This window comes from Lutra lutra, chromosome 4, assembly GCF_902655055.1.
Source record: "Lutra lutra chromosome 4, mLutLut1.2, whole genome shotgun sequence".
Taxonomy (NCBI): Eukaryota; Metazoa; Chordata; class Mammalia; order Carnivora; family Mustelidae; genus Lutra; species Lutra lutra.
This window is the reverse complement of record NC_062281.1, coordinates 69604901-69616974: the sequence shown is the minus strand read 5'-3', so window position 1 is coordinate 69616974 and position 12074 is coordinate 69604901. Positions and strand designations below refer to the sequence as shown.

At 40.5% G+C, this 12074-nt stretch overlaps 1 protein-coding gene across 1 annotated transcript in view; it reads right to left on the bottom strand.

Annotated features, from left to right (window-relative positions):
• Positions 1–1624: 1624 nt before the first annotated feature.
• LOC125098786 (cytochrome P450 7B1) overlaps positions 1625–12074 on the bottom strand; it is a 173852-nt gene continuing 163402 nt past the window's right edge. Inside the window, exons 5-6 of the mRNA XM_047727898.1 lie at positions 9381–9556; positions 1625–2019 (exon numbers count right to left, since the gene is read on the bottom strand). Coding sequence (XP_047583854.1) covers positions 1732–2019; positions 9381–9556 — 464 coding nt within the window. The 3' untranslated portion in view covers positions 1625–1731. The remainder of the gene's footprint in view (positions 2020–9380; positions 9557–12074) is intronic.

Sequence of the window (12074 nt, the reverse complement as noted above, 5' to 3'; positions counted from 1 at the left end):
CAAAACAAACTGAGGGTTGATGGGGGGAGGGGGTTGGGAGAGGGGGGTGTGGTTATGGATATTGGGGAGGGTATGTGCTATGGTGAGTGCTGTGAAGTGTGTAAACCTGGCGATTCGCAGACCTGTACCCCTGGGGATAAAAATATATGTTTATAAAGCTGTAAAAAAAAAAAAAGAAAAGAAAAAAGAAAGGATGAATACCCAAGTCTTGTAGCAACATGGACGGGACTGGAAGAGATTATGCTGAGTGAAATAAGTCAAGCGGAGAGAGTCAATTATCATATGGTTTCACTTATTTGTGGAGCATAACAAATAGCATGGAGGACAAGGGGAGATGGAGAGGAGAAGGGAGTTGAGGGAAATTGGAAGGGGAGGTGAACCATGAGAGACTATGGACTCTGAAAAACGATCTGAGAATTTTGAAGGGGTGGGGGGTGGGAGGTTGGGGGCACCAGGTGGTGGGTATTGTAGAGGGCACGGATTGCATGGAGCACTGGGTGTGGTGCAAAAATAATGAATACTGTTATGCTGAAAAAATAAAAAAATTAATAAAAAAAATCAATCCCCTTTTTAAAAACAGTAGTGCAACACTGAAATAGTAGAAGTTCCAATCCACGCGATGCAAATTAACTGAATTTTATTACCTGCTTTTCCTGTTTAAGTACGGGGCATCATTTAGGTCAGATGCCAAATAATCACCTGGTAAGGTGAAATTAGAAAGCTCTGAATTATGGACACAATGCTGCACTGTGGGATTTAAAATTATACTGCATTCCATAATGGTGCAACTCCAAAGAATACAGATCAACTCCAAGTCCGAAAGGTGATGTGTCAAGAACAAATACTGCGATCTGATTTCTCAGTTTATATAAATGGAAGCATTTAGGAAAGAGTTCACTGCAATACTGGCATAATCCTCAGAGTTTACACTAAAACCAAGTGCTACCATCAATCCTGTCATGATTTTAACATTTGCTCTTAACAAACCAAATACCAAGGTCTCAGGCAAATGTTGAATATATAATAGGTTTTGTGTGTTCTTATACATTAAATCTTCTCAGTATCTAACTCAACGTGAGTGCTCTTACATAACAAGAAATTTTGTTGCATTGAGCCTTAGTATACAAAATAATAAAGAACACTTATGGATGATTAAATATTGAAGTGAAGTTGGAGCATTTAAACTGCAAAACTCATTTAAGGCAAACGTACCCAGGCGGTATAGACATTATTGATATTACACTTGAAGGGAACATTTTCATCCAGTTTATCTCATGAAAATTTAATTTCCTTCTTCTCTGAGAATTTGGAATTTGTTAGACTGTGTCCATTTTCAGCACAAATTTCCACTAGTACATAAAGTGTGATTATACGTATTAGAGAAGAATCTAAGTGACTTAAAAAAAAAATCCCACGGAGCCAAATTTATTGTGGTACATTTACCATGACGAGAGAACATCACAATATGTAGAAAAACATAAAAAAGCTATTTTATCATTATGCTGATTTTGATGTCTATTTTCATGTCAACATCCTATTTTAGTTTATGATGGGTTTTGTGACCAGGTACGAACGGGACTGATTGCCGATCAAATGTAAATTGCACTTTCTTTAAAAAACAAACAAACAAACAAACAAAGCAATTATATTTGCAGAAATTCATAACAAATAGATGAGCCACGGACATTTAGATGAGTTCGGATACATTTCTTTTCTTTCTTTTTTGCTTCTCTAAGATTTTACTTTGTACCTGAATAAAACATCAGAAGCCGGATGCTGAATGCCAAATAAAAGTCGACTATAGTTTGCTTTCATAGGTTTATCATCAATTATTTCTAAATCAAAGTAAGTTAAAAGTATAACCAACAACTGCTTTACTTCAACAATTGCCAAAAATCGGCCTGGACACTTGCTGGCCCCAAATCCAAACGGCAGCAGGTAATACTTCAGCTTCTTCCCGCTTTTGAAAAAGGCAGTTTTCTTTTTACCGTCTTCTACAAAACGATCGAATCTAAACTCCTGCAGAGAAGAGACAAGGAGTGTTAAAGTGCAAAATTTACATGAAATAGTTTGAGGTCAGGTCCACAACGTGGCCCGTTCTCTCTGCCCATCTAAAAAGGCTCCTTTTAATTCTGCAAATGCCAGAGAGTAAAACTTGACTAGGTGCAAATTATGAATGAACTTTCAAAAAAACTCCAATGCTCCTAGGAAATGACTTCTCCCTTATCATCATGAAAAGCATACACCTATATGAGTCTTCTTCCTAATTCGCACCTCTCTCTTATGCTGTTTCCTAAGTGAAGAGGTAGTCTCTTTAGTTTTGTTCCCTAAGATGGTCCCACTTGGTGGACGGATGTTGGGTAGAAGGTAAGGGCACTGCCACCATTGTTACGATGGGATACAAATGTCTTGGGCCCCAGGAGCTGCCTAATATGCCTTTTCTACTCCTTTTAACTTTAGGGTGGCAGGTATTTCCAATATGTTTTCATAAATAAGTTACATTACTTGTTACATAAAATTATGGGACTGGTTTATCCAGGGTGTTTAGCCTGGCATTAATTTTCTCTCACTTGAGTTTCTGTGAAGAAACTGAGTGACCTTATTTCAGCCCATGGTGAATTAAGCCATTGATTAAATTAATGCACGTGGCATGCATGAAAATGACCAAGTATTTCCTATACTTGGTGTTCATTAGCATTAGATCTGCTCAGCACACAAGTTTGATATGAACTACATGAAGTCAGAGGCAAAGAAGCAGGTCAGACTGCAAGCATTTCATGTTATAGTGAAAACCTTACAATCGGTGGACAGCTTCCAAATCCGTCACAGATGACCTAATTTTCCCACTCAATGTGAATGCCATTGAAACAATTTCCTTTAAAGGTACTGGTCTTGTCTTCTTCTACCTAGGCACCTATTTTGATAAATATTCATGCTTGGAAGGCACACTTTGGGTGGTTTCCATTCCCGTCCAACTTGCAAGTTGGTGAAATCATTAAGGCCAAATTAATCCACATTAGAACACAAGTAATTTTCCTCCTCACAGACAGTTCTGGGATGTATCTGAATAGGATCTAACTAGTGCTAAACTAAAAATATCCATGCCTCCCCGTAGCAATGAACAAGGACACTCTGTTGACATGCACTGTATTACTGGAGATATAGTACAATATGGTACTCTCTCTTCATGACCTTTTCCATGACTGGGGGCCAAGCCTGCTTGCCTGAGTGTAGGACTGCTCCTTCCTCCTTCTCACTGGCTAATCTGAGGAGAGAACACTCGACAGGAGCTCCTCACATAGCCCAGTCAGTTCACGTTAACTAACTCATGAAATGATTTGTTGGGAAAAGATCTCACTATAGCCACACTCTTTAAGCCAGGAAGTACAAAATGAAAACTTGACTTGGGTTATGACTTCATAGTGTCCCGATTTCATAAATAAGCCAACAACTGCTTTATTTCATGGCTGCCTTGTTCTTCTTCGTGAAAGTGAATGTGCTGCTCTCTGAGAGGCCAGTGGGATAAATGCATGACGCCCCCCAACCCTGTGACCTCCAGGTAGTGTTCACAGTCAATTCCCTCAAATTTCTACTCATTCAGCAATGTCTCTCCTCTGGTTTTCCACCAGCTTTGATTCCATTTCCTTATAGTAAACGTCTTAGAAATTCCTACTTAGTTGTTTATATTAAGAAACAAGAAGAGGAAAGGCCAACTTCTTTTTGTTACTACCATCAAGCTCAAAGGGCACATGGGCATAAATATATTTTTTGAGTCAAAATTTATTTTCAGTTTGTTTTCCATAGTCAGGGCATGCAGAGCCAGAGCAGAAACCAATATTAGGACAGGCCTGTGGCAGAGGCTAGGGAGATGGTTTGGTTTTTGCCAAAAAGATAAGGAATATGGTAGTCTCACCTGTAAGATTCTGGGGTCATAGTGACTAGAATAAAGTGTTAGGATCTCAAGATGCATACATTCATTTGGAACAATTTAAATGCAGAACTCATCATGTTGACATAAACTCTTTGCAGTCACCCTCACAGCTCAGCACTTCAAAACTAAAAATGGTCAATTAAATGCCATAATAGTAAGTGGATGAGAATAGAGAATTCATGAAAGAAAGGGCATGACACTGTAATTCCACATCACCCCTCTCATAATTCTTGTGGTTGACTTCTGAACATCTTTCTTCTGCTGAGGTTTGTCTAGGCACCTACCACAGTAATCACACTGCCCTGGCCTCTGACTGATTGAGGATAGGGTATGTGACCCAATTTCTTCACTGCTACAGAGGAAACATCTGTGACGACATCTGATAGAAGTTCCTTTCTAGTGAAGAAAGAAAAACAAACAAACATATGCTTAATCCCTTCTCCTCTGGACCTAGTTATTTGTGAGTCTGGTGCCTGCAACAGCAATGGCCTCCAGGTTGAAGAGGGAGCTAAACCCACAGGAGATGGCAGAGCCAAGAAATCCCAGGAGATTGGAGTTGTCACATTGTCTTATTTATCTCTGTATTTTCAAAGCACCCAACATAGTGCTATGTACATAGTAGAGGTTCCATATACATTTGTTGAATTAATGCATAAATACATGACAATAAAGTATATTTTAAAAGCAATCTTCAGGCTTCTGGAGAAAACACAGATATTGAATGGGTAAATAAACATGTAGAGAATGAAGCATGGATGAATATTCAGCGTTCATAAATAGAGAATGGTATAATATTTAGCATGAGAAATCAAGATTGGATACATGATACAATTTTCTGGATAGAAAAGAGTTTTGGTACAAGTGACTGAGGAGGATTGAACACCCTAATTTGTGTGCTCCGAATATTGTCTTTAGTTCAGTTTAAGAGATTTGTTTCGAGACTTCCTGTATGACAAACATTGAAGTTAAAAAGGCATTAAAACGTAGTCTTGCTGAGGTAGGTGACATACAATTTAATCAGGGTTTGGATTCACTCAATTATCATTTGGGGTGTAGGAATCCAGATTCGAGAATATACGGACTTCTTAAAATAAGAACTGTCAGTGTTTTGAATGGACGACTAAGGGGCAGCGCTCTTGCCTTTGGGTACACAATCAGCCCTCCTGGGAGCAAGATGACAGGGTTCCTTTCTATCTGCATGACTTAAGTTCCAATTCATTTGTACTAGCACGAGAGAGCGTGCCCATCTCCTCCCAACTCTGCGTTTAGAGTTTTCACAGTAGTCACATGAAATCAGCCACGTGGGATATTTAAGCCACAAAAATTGACAAAATCAGGGCTTCTCAGAGGGCCGTTTTACCAGCACACTGATGGTTCCAACAGAATGAGTATGAAGGCCAATTTACTGGTGTGGCAGAAACCCTCTCAACAAAAAGCACTTAGCTCTGAGAACACAGCCATGTAATAAGACCAATTCCCTAAACTCTAAGCTCTTAAAGACAAGGGTCTTTTAAATTCCTGTGCCACCACCCCCTCGCCATTATGCCTATCAAAATGCTTTCTGGATAACAGATGCTCAGTATATATTTGTTTCCTTGAAGTAGACTGGTGGCATTATCTCTTCCAATTTGAGGTACAGACAAAAAAGTAGAGTATTTCCTCATTTGTTATGATGAGCATATTTGTAGAGCAGTGACAATAATCAGAATAATATTGCTACAACAGTTTTTAACAGTGATTTAGAATTTATTCAAGGGCTTTCAAATTCATTTTATCATTTTAGAATCCCTACACGGCTGAGAAGTTAGATAGGGCAGACTTGCATGAGGTCAAATAAGGTCTTTCACTTTCAGAGCTTTTGGGAGCGCTCCGCTCCAATGACTTTGTAATTACTTTCTTGTTTCCCTGTGTCCTTACTTTAGAAGGCTACTTGGCTGTGTTAAAGCGTTACCACCTTAAAAGTTTGCTGTTTCTTCCCTATGGCTCCATGGTGTTTCCAGGCTTCCCTTTGTACCTTAACTTGTCTGGTCACAGAAAAACCAACCAATAGATTTGCTCCTCTCCATAGCTCCAGGTCAGGATGCTGCATTTTGGCGGAAAGGAAATCATCACTATTTACCAATTATTTGAGTGCCAGATGCTTGAATTCTGGCTAATAATAGATGTAAATTTGAGGAAGGCTTCAGAAAAATTTCAAAAGCTATCTATTCCTAGTTAAATTATCTAGGCTTTTTTGAATAGCATTTAGACCAAAAAAAAAAAAAAAAGAGGGAAAGGAAAACTGAGAAGGGTGTTTCCTGCACGCTCTCATTGTCTTCAATTTTAGCTGCCAATTTATTTCCCGTGTAGGCAAGAACCACCTAAGTGGTTAATATCACAATATACTAAGCACCCGATATTCAGAAAAATAATAATTCTTTACACAGAAGTTACATGTTGATAGCTTATAGAACCAGTTAGGTCCCCAAACACTTTTTGCTTAGCCCATTGTTGTGTTTTTTTTTTTTTTTTTAAAGATTTTATTTATTTATTTGACAGAGAGAGATCACAAGTAGGCAGAGAGGCAGGCAGAGAGAGGAGGAAGCAGGCTTCCCGCTGAGCAGAGAGCCCGATGCAGGGCTCGATCCCAGGACCCTGAGATCATGACCTGAGCCGAAGGCAGAGGCTTTAACCCACTGAGCCACCCAGGCGCTCCAGCCATTGTTGTGTTTTTAAACATTATTTTCCCAAACCTTTAAAAATTCTGAAGTTTACCCCAAAATCTGTTTTCTGAGTTTTTTTTTTTTTTTAAATGACTCAGCCATGCTAGGCCTACATGCTTTTAAGAGCTGAAGGCTAATTCATAAGTAACCAAATGGTCTTACTTAGATAGCTCTGGGCTCTCCTTTCCCCATAGTTTTTACCATTCCTGATAGTATTGCTACATTTATACACAAGCCATTTCATCCATTTGTTCTAGTTAGGCCCAGTACATATTTGAATATGCAATATTGGTGGTAATTTAAAATTCTAATTGAAGTGTATTTTCACTTTCAGAGCATTCATCCATTCCAGCAACACCTTATTTATTTGCCTTGTGGACAGCCTCCTGTGCTGGGCACTGAGAATGCAGAGAAGACAGTGAGTGATGTGGTCTTACCCCTTCTGGAGCTTTCAGCATATGGGAGCGCAGACAAACAAACAAGTAATTGGAAAGCAGCAGGTGCTTTGCAGTGTAACATAGGTCCAACAGGACACAGAGTTGGCAATGGCCAATTCTCTGAGGAATGAAGTGGGAATCAGGAACACTGCCAAAGAAGAGTGATGAAGGGTGATTCTTGTGGAGTAATCTGGAACCTCTTGAGTGGACAAGAAGGAAAATTCTAGGAATAGAGAGTTGTGTGAAGGAAGACCATGGACTCTTTTTGTAATGTCATATTCTAGAGTCTCTTGGGCTTGAACATCCTGAAATCATGCATCATTGGGTTGGGAGAACCTATGTTCTGTGAAGGTTCTTCAGTCTCTGTGTCTTCAAAGAAGGCCTATACTTACATCTGGATCTAGTCTTCTTCAAATTTCTGGACTCAGAGCTGTCTTTTTTCTGTATCTAAGGCCTGGTCTTTCCATTCAAGATCTATAGGGCACAAAACATAGGCAGTGGGGGAATATGAGCTTCTGAAGAGCTTCTGAGTCAATGCTCTCAGGGACAGATGGCCCAGGACAGAATTTCCCAAGATTTCCTTCTCTTTTTTACTGTCAAGGGATGGTGGCTTCAGATGGGCATCCATTCTATGAGCATCTATGGCATCTACTTATTGTCATTCTACATTGATAAAAATCACAGGAATAAAGCTATCTGCCTGATAGTGGTAGGTACTCAGTAAATGTTTATAGAATGAATGTTTATGTAAGTCCTTGCCAAATCATATAAAAATGGTTCTGAACCATGCCATATTTTTCTGTGCCGATAATGATCACCATTCCACAACTAATTTAGGGAAGACAACATTGGTAAAAAGAATTACCTAGTTAATTTTGGGGACCAAAGAACAGTACCGCAAAAATAGAGGTAATTTGGTAAACATGTATCGTGCTGATAACTTGATAACTGATAACATGTATTGCTAAACTTTAATGTTGATTCTGCCATCATGATATGAATGGTAAACTTAATGAGTAATGGAGTAGTCACATAATGAAAATAATAAATAGAAGTTAAATTTAAAAAATTATAGATAAAAATAAAAGTTAAAATTTTAGATATTTTTCAAATATTAGTTATTATCTGCCCCATTTATTGAATATGTATGTGTGGAATTTTTTTTTTTTATATTTACAAATGTGGAGACAAAGCCAGTTGTCTGCAGAATTTTCATGCACTCACTAATACCCTACTTCTGATTTGCTGTCACCTACATATAACGTCTCTTCTTCTGAAACACAGAGGAAACATATGTATACTTTCCCCCTCACTTGAAAAAATTTGCCTTTGCTGGTGCAATAGATGTAAGTTATCTCATTGCATTTGGAGTCTCTCCTCTTCTTATTAATTTCCAAAATTCAAAACTATTTTAATCTAGCCTGGCTGCAAACCATCTGACTTAGAAATGCTTTAAAAGTGATCCTGCTATGAACTGCTCAAAAAGAGCAACGTAGTTTACCTTTGAAAAATAGCGTTTTCTATACAAAAACCACTATAACAACAACACTACTTCATGAGACACTCAGGCAGACTATGACTGCATTCAATTTGCATGCAGGTGGTGAACCTCTGAAGTGGTATTAAGGGATGAGCCAGGGTGGATTAATTTCCAGTCTTTGATATTCATTAACTCCAGCTTCAGAAAAAAATACAAGGAGATGACACAATTACCCTCAGAGCTTCACCCGGGAGCAGCAGCTTTACAATCTCGGGTTCATAATGCCATTCTGACTGATCAAAAAGGGGCATATACCTGTGGTAAGTGGTGAAAAAGTATATGGGCTTAAGTACAGCAATGATGGCATTTGATCTGGGGACAGTCAACCCCATTCTAGAAACACTTAGCAAAACAGTCATCCTTATTTATTCTCTGAGCCACCCACCAATAGCTAGCCCTCCACGGTTTTCAACAATTCTCTGCCAAGCACAGCCTATTTTTGGCCTAAAGCTAATGATGGCCAAGGTACAATGCCTTTCATTTGAAGAAGTCAGCATCCAGTCTCATCATTCTATTTCTATCTACAGACCACAAAACCTTTGGAGAGAGATCCTTAGGAAACACTTCAGTAAGTAGGAAAAAGATCCTTAGGAAACACTTCAGTAAGTAGGAAAATTTTCCCACTGGAAGGCAGAACATAAGCCATCAATCCATCTCAAATTGCTCCTGGAACAAGGTGGCAAAAGGAAGCTATGGAAAGATAGTGTGAGGAAGAGGAATGTTCTCACAGTTATTTAAGAAGGAGCCACGACCGCTTGATGCTTGTTTACCTCTGGAGCCTCAAAGACCTCCGGGTCATAATGTATGGCTGGAGGAAAGATGGCTACCAAGTCCCCCTTCCGCAAACAGTAGTCTTGCGTCTCTGAATGTAGAGTCAAGTCCTCTTGAACAAAACGAATGATGCTTGAAAATGAGCATAGTCGTAAAACCTCGAGAACGGTGCTTTCTGAAGGACACAAACAAGCAACAGCTTATTAAAATATGACTGCTCTGGAACAGTGCTCTCAATTTGCCATTAAGCTCATTACCAATAGCTTTGATTGAAAAGGGAACCCTTTCTTAATCAGATCCATTGAACACCAAGGGGGAGTCATGGTGGTCTTGGATCATCATAGCAAGGAGGAGGTGGGGGAGACAGCTGGGACGGCCTGTCACAGACAGAAGCCTGCGGTGCTGTACTTGGGCAGAAAGTCAGTCGCTAGGGTTTTTGTAGGAAGGAAAGGTTGGCAAGAGAAAAATGCTGTGATAGGTATATCCATTGGACATTAAAACCACCTCCCAGCCGAAGAACACTGCTGGTGGGTTTTTTCTCTACCCTTCAGAACAGCTACGTCTTTAAAGCCAGGCTCAAGCATTTAATAATCACTTAGGCAGTTAATAGTAAAGTAATTGTAGTAGTGCTTTCTGCGGTGGCTTAACAATTTCTTTTTTGCTAGCTGTAAATAAAATGTGGGTCAGCTTTTGTTGGAAAAATTTCAAAGATAAAAGACTTGCATGGGATTCGGAAGAAAACCGTCTCTTCCTCAGCATCCAGGGAAAATAACAGCCACCATCATAACCTGGAAGATTCCAGAAGCTGAATGTCCTTGCTTTCCCAGTGGCCTTCACCTTTTGCTCCTAGCACGACAGATTTTATGGCTAATTTCCGGCAATTTATCCTGGCAGTTTGAGGAGGAATTCCTTTGGGAATAATATGCATAATTTGCATAAATCATTCTGATAGCATGCATATCAGCATGTAGCTCCTGTCTAGGTCTGCATCTCTGCCTTCATAATCAAAACTGACTATGTTTTCACCAGCCTGAATGGGTCCTAGAATATAAAGCTTGATTCTTTCTAATCAGCAACGTGAAAAAGAGCTCCAAATTGAGCGTTTTCCCCCTTTCACATGGTAACAAATGGTTGTGTTTATGGCTTGCAATTTAGAATCTCTCTCTCTCTCACACACACACACACACACACACACACACACCCCAATTTCTTAGTGTTCAGCAAAGCTCAGAAACATAGCGTGCTCAGTTATTAGAGTAGAGCAGGGCACTGGTCAGTGAGGGCTTGCATCAGCCAAAGAAGAAAAATAAATGCTATTTCACTAAAATGTAAATCTACGCCCAGCTTGCACAAGTAGCTTTGGGTGCCTTCTCCCAGGACATTTCCCCCTCAGCGTGCGTTTGTCTAAAGAAATGAGGCTGCGGTCCGCTCTGTGTGGCCGGTGTGGTGATTCAATGTGACGTACAGTGAGGCTGTGCATATTCTTTTGGACTGCCTTCGTTATTATAATCAGGCAGAGTCAAATCGGCTTGTTGGTGATGAGGCCAGAAAAGAACTTCGGTATTGGAACATGGACTCCACTGCAGATAGCCACAAGGCAACTGACACGACGGATCTCAGCTGGCAGGACACCGGTGACCAACATCTCTGTGGTGCAAAGCGAGGGTCGGTTTCCCATGTACGACTGCTGGCTCTGTTGGGTCAACAGCGGGACCGCAGCATTTTCGCTTGTGGTGTGAAACGGTAGCTGACATATGTAGCGGCGCCGTTCCCCCAAGTCCAGTAGGGGTGTGGGAAGAAGAGAGACAAAAGCGAAATCACTGTGGGGTGGCTCTGTGACAGGGCAGGCATTTACCAGTCCGAACAACACAGTCCCATCCGATTGGCCGGCTGGGCTCGGGGGAAGCACGGCAGCTTGCGCCCACTGCGGGATCACAAATGACAATTGGGCAAGCATCTCTTATGCAGAAGTTAATCACAATAATGGAGCACAAAGTGGGGCTTAGCGGTCAGATCGTAAATGACAAATCTGTTTTACCTTCCAGTACCAGTTATGTGTGCAAGGCGAGGTTGGCTCTCGCTCTGAGCGATCCCGCCGATGATCATTAGATGACAAAAGTGATGAGTTGCATTATTATCAACAATGGAGAGGGGAGCTTCCGTGGCTCTGCGTTACAACAGAACAGACACAAAAGCCAGCAGCTTTTCCATCAGCCCCAGTAAGAACGCGGGCAGAGCTCTATGTTGAGAAGAATGACAACTGCACAATAAAAAAAATTGCAGCCTCTCCTTGTAGTTGTCATAGTTGAGCAGACACCAGCCAGTGCCACTGACAGACCAGCTGGGCCCTGGGAGGACTTCCATGCTGCACCAGGAGGTACAGTAAATTATCCTGCACGGTAGAGCAACATCTGTTTCTGTGCTAGTGCCGAACAAACAAGGCAATTTAAAACATACCAAGGGATAACCAAGCAACAAATGAACATGACCCTCATTTTTTCCCCCCCTTCTCACACACGAGGTGTTAAACTTCATTGTGCAAGCACTCCACGAAAGAGAGGCCAGGTTGGTAGTTGATAAGGTGTTGTCAGAGAGATTTTACATATTTCCAAAATGGAAAGAAAAATCTTATAGTATTGTTATTCTTAGAATCTTCCTTCCCCCTGCTATCTTCATTTCTTTTATACCAAAGC